The 20,131-nt window shown below is 47.9% G+C and overlaps 2 protein-coding genes across 3 annotated transcripts in view; both read left to right on the top strand.

The window, feature by feature from the left end:
- LOC308151261 (myosin-9-like) overlaps nucleotides 1-16,043 on the top strand; it is a 31,172-nt gene extending 15,129 nt beyond the window's left edge. The window contains exons 7-41 of the mRNA XM_080524094.1: nucleotides 896-988; nucleotides 1,136-1,199; nucleotides 1,328-1,426; nucleotides 1,669-1,812; nucleotides 1,951-2,046; nucleotides 2,297-2,568; nucleotides 2,722-2,895; nucleotides 3,035-3,208; nucleotides 3,419-3,533; nucleotides 5,006-5,193; nucleotides 5,326-5,447; nucleotides 5,655-5,724; nucleotides 5,886-6,046; nucleotides 6,208-6,316; nucleotides 6,546-6,677; nucleotides 6,969-7,175; nucleotides 7,321-7,458; nucleotides 7,683-7,806; nucleotides 7,957-8,128; nucleotides 8,323-8,535; nucleotides 8,655-8,799; nucleotides 9,222-9,428; nucleotides 9,585-9,689; nucleotides 9,988-10,140; nucleotides 10,363-10,611; nucleotides 10,852-11,064; nucleotides 11,318-11,530; nucleotides 11,773-11,934; nucleotides 12,145-12,273; nucleotides 12,403-12,491; nucleotides 12,672-12,795; nucleotides 13,032-13,240; nucleotides 13,514-13,622; nucleotides 13,841-14,013; nucleotides 14,210-16,043. Of these exons, the coding sequence (XP_080380220.1) occupies nucleotides 896-988; nucleotides 1,136-1,199; nucleotides 1,328-1,426; nucleotides 1,669-1,812; nucleotides 1,951-2,046; nucleotides 2,297-2,568; nucleotides 2,722-2,895; nucleotides 3,035-3,208; nucleotides 3,419-3,533; nucleotides 5,006-5,193; nucleotides 5,326-5,447; nucleotides 5,655-5,724; nucleotides 5,886-6,046; nucleotides 6,208-6,316; nucleotides 6,546-6,677; nucleotides 6,969-7,175; nucleotides 7,321-7,458; nucleotides 7,683-7,806; nucleotides 7,957-8,128; nucleotides 8,323-8,535; nucleotides 8,655-8,799; nucleotides 9,222-9,428; nucleotides 9,585-9,689; nucleotides 9,988-10,140; nucleotides 10,363-10,611; nucleotides 10,852-11,064; nucleotides 11,318-11,530; nucleotides 11,773-11,934; nucleotides 12,145-12,273; nucleotides 12,403-12,491; nucleotides 12,672-12,795; nucleotides 13,032-13,240; nucleotides 13,514-13,622; nucleotides 13,841-14,013; nucleotides 14,210-14,318 (5,256 nt within the window). The 3' untranslated portion in view covers nucleotides 14,319-16,043. The remainder of the gene's footprint in view (nucleotides 1-895; nucleotides 989-1,135; nucleotides 1,200-1,327; nucleotides 1,427-1,668; nucleotides 1,813-1,950; nucleotides 2,047-2,296; nucleotides 2,569-2,721; nucleotides 2,896-3,034; nucleotides 3,209-3,418; nucleotides 3,534-5,005; nucleotides 5,194-5,325; nucleotides 5,448-5,654; nucleotides 5,725-5,885; nucleotides 6,047-6,207; nucleotides 6,317-6,545; nucleotides 6,678-6,968; nucleotides 7,176-7,320; nucleotides 7,459-7,682; nucleotides 7,807-7,956; nucleotides 8,129-8,322; nucleotides 8,536-8,654; nucleotides 8,800-9,221; nucleotides 9,429-9,584; nucleotides 9,690-9,987; nucleotides 10,141-10,362; nucleotides 10,612-10,851; nucleotides 11,065-11,317; nucleotides 11,531-11,772; nucleotides 11,935-12,144; nucleotides 12,274-12,402; nucleotides 12,492-12,671; nucleotides 12,796-13,031; nucleotides 13,241-13,513; nucleotides 13,623-13,840; nucleotides 14,014-14,209) is intronic.
- A 263-nt stretch (nucleotides 16,044-16,306) lies between these two features.
- slc25a38a (solute carrier family 25 member 38a) overlaps nucleotides 16,307-20,131 on the top strand; it is a 9,984-nt gene continuing 6,159 nt past the window's right edge. The window contains exons 1-3 of one of the 2 annotated variants that reach the window (XM_080523822.1): nucleotides 16,307-16,335; nucleotides 16,535-16,592; nucleotides 17,828-17,938. In XM_080523822.1, the coding sequence (XP_080379948.1) occupies nucleotides 17,927-17,938 (12 nt within the window). In that variant the 5' untranslated portion in view covers nucleotides 16,307-16,335; nucleotides 16,535-16,592; nucleotides 17,828-17,926. Of the gene's footprint in view, nucleotides 16,336-16,534; nucleotides 16,593-17,710; nucleotides 17,939-20,131 lie in introns of those variants that run through there. The other variant, XM_080523821.1, reaches the window with a different exon arrangement.

The following is a 20,131-nucleotide window of genomic DNA, read 5'->3' as shown; positions in this document are numbered from 1 at the left end:
TTATATTCATATCTGTTTGAGTAACATTGTCCCTTCAGACTGAGTGCAAGTTAATTGCCATTTTCATCCTCCAGCCTCTAGTATTTGGGGTATAAGTAGCTAGCCTTTGATGTCTTCATATGAGACGGAAACATATTGATCAGTTTACAATCGAAGTAGTGGGCCTGGTACTAGTGGCATTAGATGGATTTCGTTGACCCACCTGTAAAAAGAAATGGTCCATGTATAGAGTTTAGAGGAGATGAATGTTTGCAGGTGTAGAGTTGTACAATGTTGCGAATCTCAGCTAATGATGTCAGCAGCCAGGTCTCTGCATGGGGTCTCTGGGTTCCTCAGCTCTGGGTGAAAGGTGAAGGGTTACCGATGGCTTCCACAGGGTCATCTGTTGGGTGTGGCGGTGTGGGAACTAACACTGCACTGAGTGTGGGTAAAGGTGTGTGTGTGTGGGTGTAATATTGAGTAGTTTGTGCACAGTTGATTTCACTCCAAAGGCAAGGTAAGTATGTTCCTTTGTCTCATGTGTCGTATGTGTTTGTGTGTTGACATTTCCTCTTGCGAACAATGACACATCAGAACAAAACCAATGTTTACACAACTTCAGGTCTTGCAACGAAGTGATGCCATAGTAAATGAAAAGCAGATGATGAGTCCTCACAATGCACTACAATGAATCATCCATGTGATTCACCCCCCAAAAATGATAGCTGATCCCTCTGCTCAGAAATGAGTAAATCAAGTAACTCATCCTGTTACATCGCCTCACACAGGCAGAACCAAAGAATTCACACTAATCTCTGAGACCTTAAAAGGACATCAGGTGGTTGTAGTGAAGATCCCAAAAGAGTGTCATAACATCCTGGGCTAACAGTGTGGTGCTTCTATCTCTGTCCACCAGGGGGAGCTGGAGAAGCAGCTTCTGCAGGCTAACCCTATCCTTGAGGCCTTCGGAAACGCCAAGACGGTCAAGAATGACAACTCCTCACGATTCGTAAGACCATCACTACCCCCTAAGACCATTACTACCCCCTAAGACCATTACTACCCCCTTCATGATCGTGACTTCTTGTGAATGACACTCTCTATATTTTGCTAACACTGCCTTTTCTTCCATCAATGTTCTCTTTTGCTCTCCCAGGGCAAATTCATCAGGATCAACTTTGACGTCAATGGATACATCGTGGGTGCCAACATTGAAACCTGTATCCTTCATACTATGTAGCCCACCATGAAGTCATCAGTAGGCTCACTTAAAGCAAGGCCAACTTTAGTTTCTACTGATTTGTTCAAACCACGGTTTAAATAAATACCTTGACTCACTGACAACCAGACCTTCTGGAGAAGTCCCGCGCCATCCGCCAGGCCAAAGACGAGAGGACCTTCCATGTCTTCTACTACATGCTGACAGGGGCTGGAGACAAGATGCGCTGTACGTTTATTCATGACAAGTTCATTATCCAGGTTAATCTGGTTGAGTCAAATCTTTTACAAGATGGACCCCGTTCATGATAGCAGCAAGCAAGTCGCTATCCTGTCCACATGCTCTGCCATCAGCATGATGAATAGTTAACCCATTATCTCACAGAGAATATTGTATACCAGTGACTGCCGGTATATTGTTACTGCTCCAACCTTCCATGACCCCTCTCCACCCTTTGGTTTCCCCTCCAGCTGAGCTGTGTCTGGAGGGATACAACAACTACCGCTTCATGGTCAACGGGAACGTGACCATCCCGGGCCAGCAGGACAAGGACCTCTTCGTAGAGACCATGGAGGCCATGAGGATCATGGGGATCCCAGAGGACGAGCAGATTGGTGAGTCACGTGATGCAAACACACTGTTGTTTTTTTTCCTCTGTGTGTGTGTGTTAGTTGGTGTGAGTGTTGTGTGTGTATTAGTTGGTGTGTCTGTGTTACTGTGACTGACTGGTCTCTGCCGCTCTCCTCCTACAGGTCTGCTGAAGGTGGTGTCTGCAGTGCTCCAGCTGGGGAACATGAGCTTCAAGAAGGAGCGCCACTCAGACCAGGCCTCCATGCCTGACGACACAGGTACTAACGACCCTTTCCTTCTAAACATATCTGATGTGAGAATCCCCTTTTTGGGGAGAGTAGCTCAGTCTCTTACATTCTACTGACTTGTATCAGAGTAATACGATTCTATATGCTGTTCAGCAAAGCCTGTTTTTATCCACTGCAGTGGGGCATCTGATCTTGGCCTAACCCTTATCCCGTCATCTCTCCCTCTCAATTCTCCTTTCTCCCTCCTCTCTTCCCCCCTTTCCCATCTTCCATCTCACAGCTGCTCAGAAGGTGTCCCACCTGTTGGGCATGAATGTGACAGACTTCACCCGTGCCATCCTGTCCCCGCGCATCAAGGTGGGCAGAGACTACGTGCAGAAGGCCCAGACCCAGGAGCAGGCCGAGTTCGCCGTGGAGGCCCTGGCCAAGGCCACCTACGAGAGGATGTTCCGCTGGCTGGTCATGCGCATCAACAAGGCCCTGGACAAGACCAAGAGGCAGGGAGCCTCCTTCATAGGCATTCTCGACATCGCCGGCTTTGAGATCTTTGAGGTACGCTGGAGTGGAGTTAAAGAACAGACCCGATTGGAAACCTTTTAAAACTAGACCTTTGGTGCAATTCAAGTCTGATAAATGGGGCCACCCTGCGTTTCTGTTTGGTTTTTACGATGACCTTAACATTTTCTCTCTCTCGGTCTCCTCCAGCTGAACTCATTTGAGCAGCTGTGCATCAACTACACCAACGAGAAGCTGCAGCAGCTCTTCAACCACACCATGTTCATCCTGGAGCAGGAGGAGTACCAGAGGGAGGGCATCGAGTGGAGCTTCATCGACTTCGGTCTGGACCTGCAGCCCTGCATTGACCTCATCGAGAAGCCTGTGAGTTACTGACCCCAATACATCCTTACATCCCCTTCCCCCTCTGTTCAGTTCAGTGCAGTACAGGTGCTACGCTGTGCCTCCAGAATCCCTGTGTCCCTCTCTGAGCCCGGTCCTCTCCTCTCCTCTCCCCCACCAGGCCAGCCCTCCTGGTATCCTGGCCCTGCTGGATGAGGAGTGCTGGTTCCCCAAGGCCACCGACAAGAGCTTTGTGGAGAAGGTCCTCCAGGAGCAGGGCACGCACCCCAAGTTCTACAAGCCCAAGAAACTGAAGGACGAGGCCGATTTCTGCGTCATGCACTACGCCGGGAAGGTAACAGGATCAGACTTGCCCCTCTCCTTAAGGCGGTCATGTTGTTGTTGTTATATGACTGTTGTCCGACGTTAAAGAGCACGTCCTCTACAACCTAGATTGCACTCTTCCAAATGAGAGCTCGTTTCTTGCGAGCTCTGAACAGCTTCCATCTTTCCATCTCTCTCTCTTCTCTCTCTCTCCTCTCTCTCTCTCTCTCTCTCTGTCTAGGTGGACTACAAGGCAGATGAGTGGCTGATGAAGAACATGGACCCTCTGAACGACAACGTGGCCTCGCTGCTTAACCAGTCCACGGACAAGTTTGTGTCCGAGCTGTGGAAGGACGGTGAGTTCAGTCAAGAGATCTATGACATCGAGTCACCGACCAACACCTCCGCAGGAGCAATGAGTAGAATACTGTTCTATTCTACTGTTCTAGAATACTGTTCTATTCTACTCCACCCAATGCTTCAGTGGAAAGCACACTTCCATGTTGGGAAATGCTGATACTGTACTGTATGTTGAAGGGTTAATTTCATGTTCACTTCTCTTTTGTCATATCCAACGTTTGGTGTCTGGACCTTTGTTTTGACCCTTTTACTGTCCATATGTTGGTTTCTACGTGGTTTCCTCTGCTCCTGTGTATGGCCCCTTTTTGTCTATCGTTCTCTCTCTTTCTCTCTCTGCCTCCCTCTCTCTCTTTGCCTCCCCCTCTTTCTCTTTGCCTCCCCCTCTCGCTCTTTCTCTTTTCCTCTGCCTCCCTCTCTCTGCCCCCCTCCCCCTCTCTCTCTTGGTCTCAGAGGTACAGGATTGTCAGAGAGCCTATTTTTATCTGCGTTTTCCTATTCTCCACTCAGGTGACCATTATCTTTTTCATTATTTACCTCCTTGTTTTTCTTCTTGTGTTCCTCCTTGCTTTTTCAAAACCTTCCCTTCATCTCAATATCAACCCTGGCCTCTGTTTTATATTCTGCTCTTGTCATACTTTAATTTTTCATGTGATATACGCTGTTGATTTATCATGTTTGAGTTTTTATTACTTTTTTTGGGTCCCCCAGCTCTGTGTGCAATCAGGACTCATCTAGCTGCCTAGCACTTGTTGCTCTTTTATTTTACTCTCCCTCTCTCCCTTTGTGTAATAGTGAGTTTTGGGACCCCTGGTGTTGGTCATGGGTACTGCAGCAATGGGTATATATTGCATGGGTTTGGTTCTGTCATCACAAAAAAACATGCCCACAAATGCACAGTTTTTTCACAAACACTGACTCGCATACATATTCTAGTAGTCCACCACACATATTTGACATTAAGAAGCGTAATGTTTAACCGAGTGCCAAGAAACTAAATACTGAGACACATGCCGTCACTCATTCATGCAACACACATACACCCTCACTGCATTGAGTTGCCTCTTGTCATTTGTGTGATTTCCCCCCCCCCCCCCCCCACGCTTCACTGGCATTTTGTGACTCCTCTCCTTCCCCCAAACCCACTTTTCCTATTGAACATCCCCTCTCTGCATCACCCAGTGTTTGTGTAGTGTGTCACCATGTTTTGAAAACGCCAGTCATCTTTCTCTCCACCCCCCCCCACCCCCCTCTCTCTCCTGGTGTGATCTTCACCAGGAGACAGGTGAGCAAGAGTGGCCAGTTGTACTCTCCCTCGTGTGTATTTCTGGTTTGGTTTGGTTTCACTGTGTGAAGTTTGCCTGGTCAGATATTCCCAGATGTTCAAGCTCGTCTCTCCTCTCACTCCGTCTTCTCTTCCCTCTCCTGTCTCTCTCTCTCTCTCTCTCTCTCTCCGTGTTCCCCCTCTCAGTCGACCGTATTGTGGGCCTGGATAAGGTGGCCGGTATGTCTGAGATGCCTGGTGCCTTTAAGACCCGCAAGGGCATGTTCCGCACCGTGGGCCAGTTGTACAAGGAGCAGCTGTCCAAGCTCATGGCCACACTGAGGAACACCAACCCCAACTTCGTCCGCTGCATCATCCCCAACCACGAGAAGAAGGTACCCCTGAGGGACACCTGCCTTCCACCAATGCAAATCTTCAAAAGACAGCCCTGACGGGACATCTAGGAGTTCATCTCCTTATTGTTGTCCACACGTTGACCGGTTGACCTCTTTCTCTCTCTCTCTCAGGCTGGAAAGCTGGACCCCCACCTGGTTCTGGACCAGCTGAGGTGTAATGGTGTTCTGGAGGGGATCCGTATCTGCAGACAGGGCTTCCCCAACCGCATCGTCTTCCAGGAGTTCAGACAGAGGTATAATAATGCTAATAATAATATCTGTCTGTCTTCGTATTTTCAACATTTCCACCAATAACCCAGACATGCAATTTAACCATAACCCTGCAGATACTGTGTCATATCAGAGTTGTTATTTCCAGTAGGCTACTCTGGTGTGTACTAATGCTGGACTTGACAAAATGTGTCTAAGCATATTCCATAAACTCCTCCCCTCTCTCTTAGGTACGAAATCCTCACTCCCAACTCCATTCCCAAGGGCTTCATGGATGGCAAGCAGGCCTGTGTGCTCATGGTAAGCTTCTCGAAAATTCTGAAGGAATTCCGGTAAAGTACCAGTAGTGTTCTAAAAGAATGCCAACAGTTCAACAATGGAATGAAGTCTGAATAAATAGCTGAAAATGGTCACAGTATGGTTGATGTTTGTGCCTCCTTCCACCCCTTCTCACCTGTCAGATCAAGACCCTGGAGCTGGACCCTAACCTGTACCGTATCGGCCAGAGCAAAGTGTTCTTCCGGGCCGGGGTGCTGGCTCACCTGGAGGAGGAGAGAGACATGAAGATCACTGATGTCATCATCAGCTTCCAGGCCTGGTGCCGAGGCTACGTAGCCCGCAAGTAAGGACTCTCTTCCTCTAACCCCACCCGTCAATCGTATGACATCATACAGAGTGCAGTGACTGAGCATACCAAAAATGAGCGATTGAAGTCAATTCATGCCCTGTATTTTACTGTTGCCCTAAGTGTCTCTTCTCTCCCCCCCCGATGTTGTTTCTCAGGGCCTTCGCCAAGAGACAGCAGCAGCTGACGGCCATGAAGGTGATCCAGAGGAACTGCGCTGCCTACCTCAAACTCAGGAACTGGCAGTGGTGGAGACTCTTCACCAAGGTGAGCTCGATAACCGTGGTGTAGGAGGAACGACTCCACGAAACCTCCTAGACACACTAGAATAACAAACGAATAAGAATGGATTGCATTTACGTTGCGCTTTTCACTAACAAGATAGCCAAAGAACTGTATCTTGCAAGAGGAGAACACACTCCACCCGTGTCTGTCTAACTCCGTACCTTCCCTCTCCTCTAATAACCTGCTGTGTGTCTCCCCCCCCACCCCCCAGGTGAAGCCCCTGCTGCAGGTGAGCAGGCAGGAGGAGGAGATGCAGGCGAAGGACGATGAGCTGGTGAAGGTGAAGGAGAAGCAGCAGAATGCAGAGATGCAGATGCAGGAGATGGAGGTCAAACAACAGCAGGTAGAGGAGCAGAACTGCCCCCTCCACTCCATTAAGTCACTGTGGTAGTTGGATACTCGTCATGGATGAGAAGACAGAAGCTTAGTAGTAAATGACAAAGCCATACAGTCGACGTGTTAGGTCTTTGTCTATTCTGTCTCTCAAAGCAATTCCACACGGTGCGGTACGTTGTTCCTAGTTGATAATAAAGCCTTTCGGGATAAACGTACGTCCCAAAGGGGACGTGGAGGGTTGGGCGAGTAAGGAACTCGGACCGGAGTAAATAACAATGTTCTCTCTGGCCGTCCCCAGCTGAGCGCCGAGAAGCTGGCCCTCCAGGAGCAGCTCCAGGCGGAGACGGAGCTGTGTGCCGAGGCCGAGGAGATGAGGTCCCGCCTGACGGCCAAGAAGCAGGAGCTGGAGGAGATCCTCCACGACCTGGAGGCCCGGGTGGAGGAGGAGGAGGAGCGTGCCAACCACCTCCAGACGGAGAAGAAGAAGATGCAGCAGAACATCACAGTAAGGGTGGACCACCTCTGAGACACACACACACACACACACACACAGTTAGGTCCATACAGTGCATATACATGTACACCTCTACAACAGGCTGCGTGGTGCAGACTTCCAGTGCTAACTCTCTCCTGTGTGTGTGTCTCTCCAGGACCTGGAGCAGCAGCTGGACGAGGAGGAGGCAGCCAGGCAGAGGCTGCAGCTGGAGAAGGTCACCAGCGAGGCCAAGCTGAAGAAGATCGAGGACGACGTCATGGTGCTGGACGACCAAAACAACAAACTCAACAAGGTCAGTAGGAGAACGAGGAATCACGCCGCACCTGCATGCTGCAACAACGGTAGGCGGATTAGAGAGGCACTATTTGGACAGACGCATTGAAAATAGTCATAGTGTTGCGTGTTGGGACTACACGGTATTAATGCTACGGTATCGACAGTGTTGAGACTACAGTAATGGCAGCAGTCAGTGTCGGTCTTGTCTAAACTCCTGGTTGTGTCCTTGTTGGCCCACAGGAGAAGAAGCTGATGGATGAGAGGATCTCTGAGTTCACCACTAACCTGGCTGAGGAGGAGGAGAAGTCAAAGAGCCTGCAGAAACTCAAAAACAAACACGAGGCTATGATCACTGACCTCGAGGGTAGGTGGAACACACACACACACGCACACACACACTTACTTACCTGTCCTTCTCATGAAACCCTAGTTTTGTAGACTGAGAAGCACCAAAAGAGTAATAATAATTGTCCTTTTCTCCTCTGTTCTCCCTCCATCCCTCTCTTTCCCTCAGACCGGCTGAGGCGTGAGGAGAAGCAGCGTCAGGAGCTGGAGAAGAACAGGCGTAAGCTGGACGGAGACAGCGCCGAGCTGCACGACCAGATCGCTGAGCTGCAGGCCCAGATCGCCGAGCTCCGTGCCCAACTGGCCAAGAAGGAGGAGGAGCTTCAGGCGGCCCTGGCCAGGTGTGTGTGTGTGTGTGTGTGTGTGTGTGCGTGCGTGCGCGCGCTCACACTCATCCACCCATCTGAGGACAAAAAATTACCGATTGAAGAATTCACACATTTACCCCCAAATGAACCCTCCATTTCTCTATTCACCTATACCAATTTTCCAGTGTTATTAAACATCCTAAATTTTCCCCTTTCTTTCCCCCCAGAATTGAGGAGGAGGCAGCCCAGAAGAACCTCGCCCAGAAGAAGATCCGCGAGTTGGAGGCACAGCTGTCTGAGCTGCAGGAGGATCTGGAGCTGGAAAGAGCGGCCCGCACCAAGGCTGAGAAACACCGCAGGGACCTGGGAGAGGAGCTGGAGGCTCTGAAGACTGAGCTAGAGGACACGCTCGATTCCACCGCTGCCCAACAGGAGCTCAGGTACTGACTTTGGTCCATGATGCCTTGCATCAAATCCAGTCTCTGTTGAGGACATCCCGCAGCATAACAGACTGGACCTTATGCTGAAACGCACCCTCTCCTTTTGTTCTCTCCATCAGGACCAAGCGTGAGACGGAGGTGACCCACATGAAGAAGACCCTGGATGACGAGGCCAAAGTACACGAGCTGCAGGTGGTGGAGATGAGACAGAAGCACGGCCAGGCCCTCGACGAGCTCAACGAGCAGCTGGAGCAGTCCAAGAGAGTGAGGGACACACACACACACACGCACAACTGATGAAGACTTCTCTTTGAAGTCGAAACATGTTGTTTTGTTTGGTACAGCACAGGGGAGCTTTGATAAGAGTGCAGGTATTTTCTTTCTCTACATATTTTTTGTTTCACCTAGCACCAGTGATGGGATGTGCATCTTACCTGTCAACTTCTTTGTACACACTCACTCATTGAGGAGCATCTTACCTGTCAACTTATTTGTACACACTCACTCACTGAGGAGCATCTTACCTGTCAACTTCTTTGTACACACTCACTCACTGAGGAGCTTCCTTCTTACTTATGAACACATACAGTACTACACAGCCCCACACAACCACACCCTTTCCTGTGATCTGCACATGACTGAGCCCCACCTGACACGTCTCTCCTCCCTCCCCCATCCCATCTCAGAACAAGGTGTCTGTGGAGAAGACCAAGCAGGCCCTGGAGAGCGAGCGCAACGAGCTGGCCATCGAGCTCCAGACCCTGATGCAGGGCAAGGGCGAGTCGGAGCACCGCAGGAAGAAGGCCGAGGGCACGGTTCAGGAGCTGCAAGTCAAACACGTGGAGAGCGAGCGCCAGAGGTCGGAGCTGTTCGAGAAGGTGGCCAAGATGCAGGTACGGTTCGTAGGAACGACTGGCTTCATTCCCATTCATTATTGATTTAGCGGACCATGTGGAACACATACAGCCATGTTGATAAATGGTATAGCACATATAAACTGTTGCTGTGGGTCCCTATCCTTATTGGCTTGGTTCTCGTTTCTCCTCCAGACTGAGTTGGACAACGTCAACGCCATGCTCAGCGACGTGGAGGGCAAGTCCATCAAAGCGAGCAAGGACTGCTCTGCTGTAGAGTCTCAGCTGCAGGATGCATCGGTACAGTTCTCTCTCTCTCTCTCTCTCTCTCTCTCTCTCTCTCTCTCTCTCTCTCTCTCTCTCCACACACGCACTGAGTATTTAATATAACACTTACTATAAACACCTTGTTTAAAAAATAAAAAGTATAATGTGTATAATATATTTTTTGCCAGTGCGACAATTCTTGAAGACACACCGAGTGCTGCACTGTCAGATATCAAGCCTATTTCCATTCACTGTGCAATGCCAGGTATGTTTTACTGCAGACTTTGACCATGCCTCTCCCTCTCTCTCTCTCTCTCTCCCCCCTCTATAGGAGTTGCTTCAGGAGGAGACTCGCCAGAAGCTGTCTCTCGGCACCCGTCTCCGTCAGCTGGAGGATGAACAGAACGGCCTGAGAGAGCAGCTGGAGGAGGAAGAGGAGGGCAAGAGGAACGTGGAGAAGCAGCTGCAAACCGTGCAGGCTCAGGTAATGACCAACACACACACACACACACAAAATGAAAGACTTTTGTCTTGGCAATGACACACTTCCTTTTCACCATTGCTGCATTACACCCATTGAATCAGCATACATCTCAGACTTAGATTAATACAAACAAACACACCGTTAGATCTGTTGTCATCACATCATATGAAGAAAAAAAAACGCAGCATTGGTGTTTGAGTGACAGGCCCTCTCCCCCTATAGCTGGCAGAGATGAAGAAGAAGGCAGAACAGGAGGCCGGCTCTCTGGAGAGCGCCGAGGAGTGTAAGAAGAGAGTGCAGAGGGACCTGGAGGGCGTCAACCAGCGTCTGGAGGAGAAGAACTCGGCCTTTGAGAAACTGGACAAGACCAAGACCCGTCTGCAGCAGGAGCTGGACGACATGCTGGTGGACCAGGACCACCTCAGACAGATCGTCTCCAACCTGGAGAAGAAGCAGAAGAAGTTTGACCAGGTGAGCGTCGGCACCGTCACAAGGCGAAATGTCTTCCCCACTGACGATGAGAGAAATGCCACATTTTACACTCACAAGAGCTTGAATAGTATGGCTTGTAGTGAAGAAGGGTTGACTATTTGATAAATAATACTCGAAGAATACATTCGTCGGTTGAATATGAAAGACGTTCAAACAACATGGTGTCTGTAGGTTGCGGTTAACCAACGTTTCTCCCCTCTCCCCCTGCTCCGTCTATAGATGCTGGCTGAGGAGAAGTCCATCTCCAGCCGCTATGCTGAGGAGCGTGACCGTGCCGAGGCGGAGGCCAGGGAGAAGGAGACCCGTGCCCTGGCGCTGACCCGCGAGCTGGAGACCCTCGTTGACCTGAAGGACGAGACGGACCGGGCCAACAAGCTGCTCCGCGCTGAGATGGAGGACCTGGTCTCCTCTAAGGATGACGTCGGCAAGAGTGTAAGAATGCCTAGCTGTGTGTGTGTGTGTGTGTGTGTGTGTGTGTGTGTGTGTGTGTGCGTGCGTGCGTGTGCGTGTGTATATATATATCAGGGGTTAGGTGGTGGGAATGCTGTTGTGAACAAGACTGTTGAATCGTTCTCCGCTCACCTGTCAAATCCGTTGTCGTTCTCTCACACCAGTCCCCACGTCTTGCCGTCGTTTTTACAATCCCCTGTTCTTCCCCCCCCCTCCGTTCTGCCCATTCCTCCAGGTCCACGAGCTGGAGAAGTCGAAGCGCGGCATGGAGCAGCAGCTGGAGGAGATGCGTACCCAGCTGGAGGAGCTGGAGGATGAGCTGCAGGCCACGGAGGACGCCAAGCTGCGCCTGGAGGTCAACATGCAGGCCATGAAGGCCCAGTACGAGAGGGACCTGGCCGGACGTGACGAGATGGGCGAGGAGAAGAAGAGACAGCTGATCAAACAGGTATGCTGGCAGGCTGCAGGCCGCAGACACCCTCACAGGCCTGCCGAGCTCCCCACCAGTATGTTGTTCAACTTCGGCAAAGGTCCTGTTGTAGTTATTCAATAGCTTCGCACATCTGGACTTCCAACTGCAACGATGACTCGACACTCAACTCTTTAGGCGTGCAGATTCCGCTCTTGTTTTGTTTTTTTTACTTCCTATACGTAGTCCATAGAGTGAGAACATGTCTGTCTGCTCCTCAGGTTCGGGAGATGGAGATGGAGCTGGAGGACGAGAAGAAGCAGCGCTCTGTTGCCGTGGCGGCCCGTAAGAAGCTGGAGCTGGACCTGAAGGAGCTGGAGGCCGCCATCGACATGGCCAACAAGAACCGCGACGAGGCTCTCAAGCAACTGAAGAAGCTGCAGGTAACTGTTGGTGTGTCTGTGCTTATGAAGGTCAGGTGCCACTACCAATTCCAGTAGTAGTACTGGTAGAGCTCTAGAGACAAATCTTTTTTCCGTTCTTTTTTTTTTTATTACTGTCGCCAAAATCATTTGAAGCACACTCGTGCTGAGACTGTTTTCTTGGCTGGTTTCAGCAATGTGACGTAACTTCCTCTCTCCTCTTCCTCTCAGGCCCAGATGAAGGAGCTGCTCAGGGAGCTGGAAGACACCCGTATGTCCAGAGACGAGATCCTGGCCCAGGCCAAGGAGAACGAAAAGAAGCTCAAGAGCATGGAGGCCGACATGATCCAGATGTCTGAGGTCAGTGTCTCTGTCTATCAGTCTTATACTTATTCAAACTGTGCGTGTGCGTGTGGTCTAGACACGCATGCACATATTGTTTGCTCTCCAACTGACCGTGACTCCCTCGTGGTTCACTGTTCGTCTTAGGAGCTCGCTGCCGCCGAGCGTGTGAAGAGACAGGCCCAGCAGGAGAGAGACGAGCTGCAGGATGAGATCAACAACCAGGCCGCCAAGAAGTAGGAGCCATTTTCTTCTTCTTCTCTAGGAGACCCGACTGCTTCTCTAGGAGACCCGACTGCTGTTCCTCTGTCTGTATGCTGCTAACGAACAATCCTCCTCTTCCGTCCATCTTCCTTCCTTCCGTCCGCCCGTCCCCCTGTCCCCCTCTCCCCCTCCGTCTTTCTCTCCGTCCCCAGCTCCCTGATTGCTGAGGAGAAGAGGAGACTGGAGGCTCGTATCGCTCAGTTGGAGGAGGAGCTGGAGGAGGAGCAGTGCAACACTGAGCTGGTCAACGATAGGCTGAAGAGAGCCCTGCTGCAGGTAGGACAGCCAATGAGAAGAGCCATGGCGGGGAAGATGAGCGATGCCATTGGTGGACTGTTGAGTGAGAAGAATCGATCTGAAAAGATAACGGGGTAGCAATGTAGTTGAGGTGTATGATGCTTGGAAACACTGGGTGGTATAGTAATAATGAGCAATGAAGAATCTTATAAAGATTAAGGAGAATTAGATTGATAAGGATGTTTAACCTCACCCCTTATCTCTCCCTGCGTCAGACTGACCAGATGAACGTGGAGATGGCAGCCGAGCGCAGTACCTCCCAGCGCCTGGAGGGGGCACGCTCCCAGCTGGAGCGCCAGAACAAGGAGCTGAAGCTGAAGCTGCAGGAGCTGGAGGGAACAGTCAAGAGCAAGTACAAGGCCTCTATCGCCGCCCTGGAGGCCAAGATCGCCCAGCTGGAGGAGCAGCTGGACATCGAGACCAGGTGAGACGGCCAGAAATCTCTCCATGGCTTTACCCAGTCCAAGAGCAGCATGAACGTCAGTTCGGTTAAGCCCTGGTCTCTCAGCATAGACACCATATCTGGGATACCGTAGCCCCATCTTGTGTCGTTGGCTGTCAAAATTGCGAATGGCCTCCTTTTTTCGCTGCTTGAATAAGTCGATTAGACGGGTTGAGGGCAGTAGTAGCCATGGAGAAGCTGTTTTAGAAGCCTCTAAGTCCTCCAGTCTGACACGCGTCTTCCTGTGCGTCTCAGGGAGAGGCAGCAGGCGTCCAAGCTGGTCCGACGCACGGAGAAGAAGCTGAAGGAGGTCATCCTCCAGGTGGACGACGAGAGACGCAACACGGAGCAGTACAAAGACCAGGTCAGGGTTTCATCCAACGTCTTAACACTGACTTCAACAGTTTTACACCAGCCTATATGCCTTTCTTTCTCTCTCTCTCTCTCTCTGCAACTCTGGTTTGAATAATGATACCGTAATGGTTATGGATTAGACTTGAATAAAGCGTATCAGTTTGTAACTCCCACTTGGGTTTGTGACTCTTTGGTGCCTAATCTTCTTGTGGTTTGTGTTGTGTGTAGTCGGACAAGCTGAACTCTCGTATGAAGCAGCTGAAGAGGCAGCTGGAGGAGGCTGAGGAGGAGGCCCAGAGAGCCAACGCCAACCGCAGGAAACTGCAGAGGGAGCTGGAGGACGCCACCGAGTCAGCTGACGCCATGAACCGCGAAGTCAGCACCCTCAAGAGCAAGCTCAGGTGTGTATTCTCCTCCCCTGACACCTGAACTGAACGTTGCCGGTTTCCCTGACACAGGTAAAAGACTCTCTGTAGAAAGTCCCATTGGGTCTAGGACTAGTTAATCTGTCCAAAGAGACCGCTCTATACGCTCCCTCGTCTCTGACCATCAATACTTCCCAAATCCCGTCACTGATCGGTGCCGTTTGTGTTCCAGGCGAGGAGACCTCCCCTTCACCATGCGCCGCATCGTCAGCCGTGCTGGCATCGAGAGCGACGAGGAGAGCGAGCCCAAGAGCGAGACCCCTGAGCCCAAGCCTGAATGAACAGCCCCCCCTGCTGTCTGTAGGATTGAACTGCAACATGAACACACATTCACATACTGAAACAGAGACGGGAGACACACACTGACAATTTACAGAGGGACACAAACATCATGATACTGTATGATATAAGAGGCAGGGAATAGCTTGTTTCTTCACAGCTAGGCCCGATGACAGTCCCACAGATCCCTATGAGGAGATTGGTAGGTTGACAATCTATGTACACCGACTATACACACAAGCCAATACAACATGAACCTTCTGACAATCAACACGCTGACATACATGTAAACTCATGCATTCATACATACTTGTGGGCCAACATTTTCTTTTCTCATGCTTCATCCTTCATTCTCTGGGAAAACAAAAGAAATATGAATGATATTTTTGTAAGGAAACATTCCAATTATTAATAGTCCCTGTTTTGGGATCTATTTTTCTAACTGAAGAAAAGAAAGAAAGGAAGAAAAGTATAAATAAATGAAGAACGATTACTCGAAGGGGACCAAAGTAATATCGCAATCTATAGATTTGTATTTTATTCTAAAGTTTTTATAATGGTTAAGTATGAGAAGTACTACACGTTTATTCTGGCTCTTGCTCGCTCTCCCGCCTCTATTTATAATCGAGGTGTCTGTGCTCATTGTACGGTATTAATTTAGCTGCGCGTAGTACTTGTCACAGGAATGTGCTTTTGGGCTTAATAATTCGATAGATTTGACGCATTTAACACACATACACAATTGGAGACTCGCATTAGCCTATAATGTATACACATTTGATTGCGAACATGCTGAAATTGAGTATTTTTGCACTGAGATAGAGAAGACTCTGGGTTGAAGATGATGGTAAACCACTGCATTGGTGCATTACATTGAGACATTGATAGAAAGGACGGATGCGCCTCATGCAAAACAACATGTTCAAAGTGACTGTGTGCATGCTTGTATGCGTGCATGCTTGTATGCGTACACGCCAACACACACACTAAAGCCTTAAATACAGTTCTATTCTGTTCAAGGTTGATGTTTTCTTTTACTTTCTGGTTCCATGTATTGATTTTTATATGCATTTCTTTACTACTATCAATGTTTTTATTGATGCGCAGGGCAAAGCTAACGGGGTGGTGGGGTAGTTTATTATTACTCGCGGCACACACTGTATTCTCAGGGCACTGCTTGTCGGGGGTATAGGTGAAGGGTTAACAGGCCAGAGGTAGTCAGCTGGAGGGCAGACTCACTTCTACCTGGATTAAAGGGCTTGGTTTAGTATTACAGCAGCAGTCTTTTACATCACACGCACAATGTCCTTAATGCACCATTTTCTCTTATTAGAAGTAAAAAGATAGAGTGCGCATGCTCCTTGTTGCAATGCCTGGCCAGGTGTTTGAAAGACCATGTTTGAGGGATGCACACTGCGTGCGTGTGTAGTAGAGTGATGATGCTGTAGGTCTGGGCATGACCTTTGACCCCCGCAGGCTGTGCTCAGGGGTGGCTTTTTCGCTCACACTGCTGGGAAGTGAGAGGAATGTGTTATTATTGATGATGATGGATAACAGATAAAGGATCACTCTCTCTCTCTTTCTCTCGCACTTAGAAGCAAAAAAAAAAAATGAAAAAAATCCTTCCTTAATTTTTGTACTGTTCAGTTTCTCGGCTTCAGCTCTGGAAATGAAGTCTTGAGAGACGAGTTGTGAATTGTTGGTATTATTGCAATAAAAGATGGCTTTCTAAACTGCTACCAAAGACTGAGACTTGATTTGTTTTTACAAAATATGTTTATTGTGTTGTGGTGTTTACTGCAATGCTCAAAGACTGCCTCTGCAGGACTTTGCCGTCAAACAATGTGTTGCAGTCTTGCAGTCTTTGCTACAGTTACATACATCGTCACAAGAGGGCACTATTGACTCTTTGAATGGTACCCACATCACCCCCTAGGGACAAGCGGAGCATAATAATGTAACAAGTTTAAACCGGTTATCACATTGGACAGAAACTGTCAACAAGGATGGCCAATTTTGGTGAGAGCCTTTTGATCTTTTTTCATATTTAATTTCAATAGTGATTGGCACTTATAGGCGATATCATTTATAATTGCCTATTCCTCAAGTGAACGCATTTGTACAATTACACTTAAGACTATTACTTGTTTGTAATATGGAACAATCGTTTATATGAATATTAGATGTTTCCATGGGGCATATTCTGTCCATTTCCCAGTCAAACATTGCCTTCGATATTCTCAGTCTGTATTAGACATGTTTGGATACAAACATAGGTAAGACGTCTGATGACTAATTTAATATGAATCCATATTCATATTTGTATTGTATTCCCTTGGTTAATGGTTTATATTATCCTGGAAATGTAAAAATAATAAATGTCTAATAATCTCTCTAGGCTACATCCTGCCTTTGAAAAGGCTGCAGTAATAAAAATGTTATGAATTTATATACACGTTGTTGCACAACTGATAAACACAATGTATTTTCGGTGTTGCACTAGATCTACGGGAAAGGTCTCTTAGAACAGGGGTTAATTTAGTCTTTGCCTCATCGGAATAATTTTTTTTTAATAGGCCTGCAGAACTTTTACAGATGTTACTTTGTAACGAACAGTTGGGTCAGGCGTATTGGCCAATCAGCAGCCAGCAAGTTTCGTGGTTCGGATGCACTTTACCGACAAATACTGTACTACCAGTTACGAGGACTATATTACTGTACTACCAGTTACGAGGACTATATTACTGTACAACCAGTTACGAGGTGGCATTGTGTCACTGTCAAACAGCAACCGACCAGTTCATCTTTTCAGTACAAAGAAAAGAGTGGTTACTGAATACTACATCAAGGGTCGCTGGAGCCCTCAGCCCTCTTGTTTTTGCAGAGCTCGTATAGTTTTCAGATATGTAGATAAGTCTATTTAGCCTTTATATAAGCCTCAATTCGGGGTCCGAGGCTCTTAGGAAGAGCAACTAGACGCCATCTCGCTTACGGGACAGTCCTTATTGAATTACCTGAAGAAATTCTAAAAACAAAATTGTTCCTGCGTGGACACATTGACACATTGTAGCTTAACCAATTTGCCGACATCATGTGGGTTCTTTAGACTTGGCCACAGCTTGCAGTGGTCACGCCATGACTTTCCATTATTGGTCCACCTGGAGTTGGAAGGGACAGGGTAATTACAGTGATTAAGCGTGTGATCAGGGTGCATGTTTTTTTTTTTTTTTTTACATAGTCTGGCTTCGTGATCTTTGCACAGTTAATGAGTAACTGTGTGTAATATTGGGTCTGAATTGGGAGCCACAGCTGGGTCAGGTGATGTCCTGCATCAGTAGGTCTGTGGTGAAGTCCCAGACCCTCCTCAGTCTACCAGTCAGAGTAGGAGGCACGAGTTCTCTTCTATCAGCTGCAAGAGGGACCACTGTGACATTCTGTATCTTTATTGAAACGTTCTGGCACTGTTATATAATGGTAGGTCCGTAGAGTTCACTTGTTATCTCTTATCCAGGAGCGTTTGTGGGGAAAGTATAACTGAGGACAGCAGCAGAGATTAATTCTAAACGCTATTGGATTGGAGTTCCCGTTCATCAATCCCTTCATCAGAACCATGGAACTACTGGTGAGTGGAATAACTTGTGAATAGAGATTTTTGGGAGAGACCGTTGGGTCACTATGCAGACACTGCATCATTACTGCATTATTACTACTCGATCTTTTCAGTTTGTAAAGCGTCTTTGAGTGTCTAGAAAAGCGCTGTATAAGTCTAATGTATTATTATTATTATTATTATTATTATTATTATTATTATTATTATTATTACTGTTCTTGGTTATCCAGCCTTTTCCATTACGTTGGGACAATACAATAATAACAGTATATTTCAGTGACTGTATGATATTGTTAGTGTATGTTAGTATGTATGATACTGTATGATATTGTTAGTGTATGTTAGTATGTATGATACTGTATGATATTGTTAGTGTATGTTAGTATGTATGATACTGTATGATATTGTTAGTGTATGTTAGTATGTATGATACTGTATGATATTGTTAGTGTATGTTAGTATGTATGATACTGTATGATATTGTTAGTGTATGTTAGTATGATACTGTATGATATTGTTAGTGTATGTTAGTATGTATGATACTGTATGATATTGTTAGTGTATGTTAGTATGTATGATACTGTATGATATTGCTAGTATAGTATGTATGTGTGTGTTTCAGTGCCCAGGTAAGTATAGTAGCCAAATCAGATTTAGTCTGTGGTTTAATGTCTTTGGCACTTAAAGTGACCCCTCAATAATGATTTCACCAGAATTGAGGATTTTTACCCTCTTCACGTGAGCGAATTTGGGTCAGGGACAGGGTGCCCTCTCCCAGTGATAGTAGCATCCTGTGATATGGTGTTCCAGTTTATCTTCCCTCTCTTGTAATAATCCTAACTTAGTTTTTCAGTTCTAACCTTAGATAGTCCACTCTCTTTCTCTCTTTTTCTCGTTCTCTCTCTCTCTCTCTCTCTCTCTCTCTCTCTCTCTCTCTCTCTCTCTCTCTCTCTCTCTCTCTCTCTCTCTCTCTCTCTCTCTCTTTCTCTCACTACACACTTTTTCTCAGTCACAGTTATTTTCGAAAGTGGACCACAACTTTTTTCTAGAATATTCACCATGTCTTTTCAGGATTCCCAGTCTCGCTATTGTTCTTAAGTGGGTCAAACCTCCCCGGTGCCTCCACCTTAAATCTTGGGAGACATGCCAAACCGTCACCAAGGTTGTGCCAAGCCTCTGCTGTGCCAAAACTGCCATTGGCCAACGGGCAACTAGTGGCAGTGGTCTGTTGCAATAGCTCCCTGCCTCCCTCCTTCGGGGAGGGGCAGGGAAAGGAGGAGAAAGGAGGAGGGTAGATAGGGGTTTTTGCGGGTTCAAGTCCAAAAGAAGGAACGCAGGTGAAAGGCTCAGGGAGGATCATTCTGCTGAGGGAAGCAACGTACTTTACAGTGTTGTTACATAACAGTACATGAAGTGCCGTCTGATTCACCACTTGAGTCCATGGCCCAATAACAAGGAAATAACGGGACACTGTCGTAACCTTACACACAATTAACAGGTTTTGCTCTACTTTGTAGATGATGGTGTGATTAGAGTCCAAAGTAATGCTTAAGACCCTAGTACACTAACGTTGTATACACAAATGTGCACTTGCACACAACATACGCACATGCACACATTGATGCATACACACACATGTACGCATTCCATATGACTGTATGGCATTTCACAGAGATGCCCATTCGCTGGAAGCAAAGGGGGCAGGCGATGGCAGAGTAGAGGCAGCAGCATTAAGAGAGAGAGAGAGAGAGAGAGAGAGAGAGAGAGAGAGAGAGAGAGAGAGAGAGAGAAAGGGGGGAAACATACGCCAGTGGATTACACTGCTTTGTGAAAGGAGGCTGAGGCAGAGAGAGAAGTGGAGCTTAGAGTGGAGTGGAGAGAGAGAGAGAGAGATGGGAGGCTTTTGCCCAAACAACCCACTGTTCATAATAGCCCAGCCATAAAGAAAATAGGGAAATGCAGGAAAAACAAGATCCACCACTGAAATCTGCCTGTAGCCTGGGGAAGGTAGGAGGTGGAGTGTGTGTGAGTGATATCTCTGCTGTGCTTATCTATAATCATAACATTGAGGGCCGGTTTCAGAGACAAGGCTTAAGCCTAGTCCTGGACTAAATCACACTTTCAATGTAAAATCTCCATTGAAGATGTTTTTTAGTCTAGGATTAGGCTTAAGCCTTGTCTGTGAAACCGGCCCATAGAGATGGA

Source organism: Nansenia antarctica, assembly GCF_963989245.1.
Source record: "Nansenia antarctica genome assembly, chromosome: 2".
NCBI lineage: Eukaryota > Metazoa > Chordata > Actinopteri > Argentiniformes > Microstomatidae > Nansenia > Nansenia antarctica.
The sequence above is the reverse complement of the archived record's forward strand: the minus strand, read 5'-3'. Positions and strand labels throughout refer to the sequence as shown.